At 67.5% G+C, this 587-nt stretch overlaps 2 protein-coding genes across 2 annotated transcripts in view; both read right to left on the reverse strand.

Annotated features, from left to right (window-relative positions):
• The window catches only part of DECR2 (2,4-dienoyl-CoA reductase 2), a 7391-nt gene extending 7056 nt beyond the window's left edge, over positions 1–335 (reverse strand). Inside the window, exon 1 of the mRNA XM_019471565.1 lies at positions 312–335. Within this exon, the coding sequence (XP_019327110.1) occupies positions 312–335 (24 nt within the window). The remainder of the gene's footprint in view (positions 1–311) is intronic.
• A 164-nt stretch (positions 336–499) lies between these two features.
• Positions 500–587, reverse strand: part of LOC103898273 (nucleoside diphosphate kinase, mitochondrial-like) — a 1442-nt gene continuing 1354 nt past the window's right edge. The window contains exon 5 of the mRNA XM_009278511.1: positions 500–580. Coding sequence (XP_009276786.1) covers positions 500–580 — 81 coding nt within the window. The remainder of the gene's footprint in view (positions 581–587) is intronic.

Raw genomic sequence — 587 nt, forward strand, 5'->3', positions numbered from 1 at the left:
GTCCCAGTGCCTCCCAGAGCTTCCCAGTACGGCCCCAGTGTCCCCCCGGGACGTCCCAGTGCCTCCCAGAGCTTCCCAGTACGGCCCCAGTGTCCCCCCGGGACGTCCCAGTGCCTCCCAGAGCTTCCCAGTACCGCCCCAGTGTCCCCCCGGGACGTCCCAGTGCCTCCCAGAGTGTCCCAGTGCCTCCTAGAGCTTCCCAGTGCCTCCCCAGAGCTTCCCAGTACTGACCCAGTGCCTCCCAGAGATTCCAAGTTCCACCCCAGTGTCCCCCCATGGACATCCCCGTGTCTCACAGAACTTCCCAGTACCACCCCTGTGACCTCTAGGGACATCCCAGTACCCCCCCCAGTGCCCCCCTGTACCACCCCAGAGCCCCACGGCGCTGGCCGGCACCATCCAAGGGAGGACACCTGAGCCACAGCTGGAGGCACCGGGGTTTATTGTGGTGCCGGGGAGCCCTGCCCGGGGCTGGGGGTCCGTTCCGGCTGGGGCCACCCTAGGGCCCATAGGTATAGTCCCGGTCTCCACTTTCCCAGGCCACCAGCTCATCCCGCTGGAACCAGAAGCCCATCTCCCCCCGGGCC

Source organism: Aptenodytes forsteri, unplaced genomic scaffold, assembly GCF_000699145.1.
Source record: "Aptenodytes forsteri isolate BGI_AS27 unplaced genomic scaffold, ASM69914v1 Scaffold26, whole genome shotgun sequence".
Classification (NCBI taxonomy): Eukaryota; Metazoa; Chordata; class Aves; order Sphenisciformes; family Spheniscidae; genus Aptenodytes; species Aptenodytes forsteri.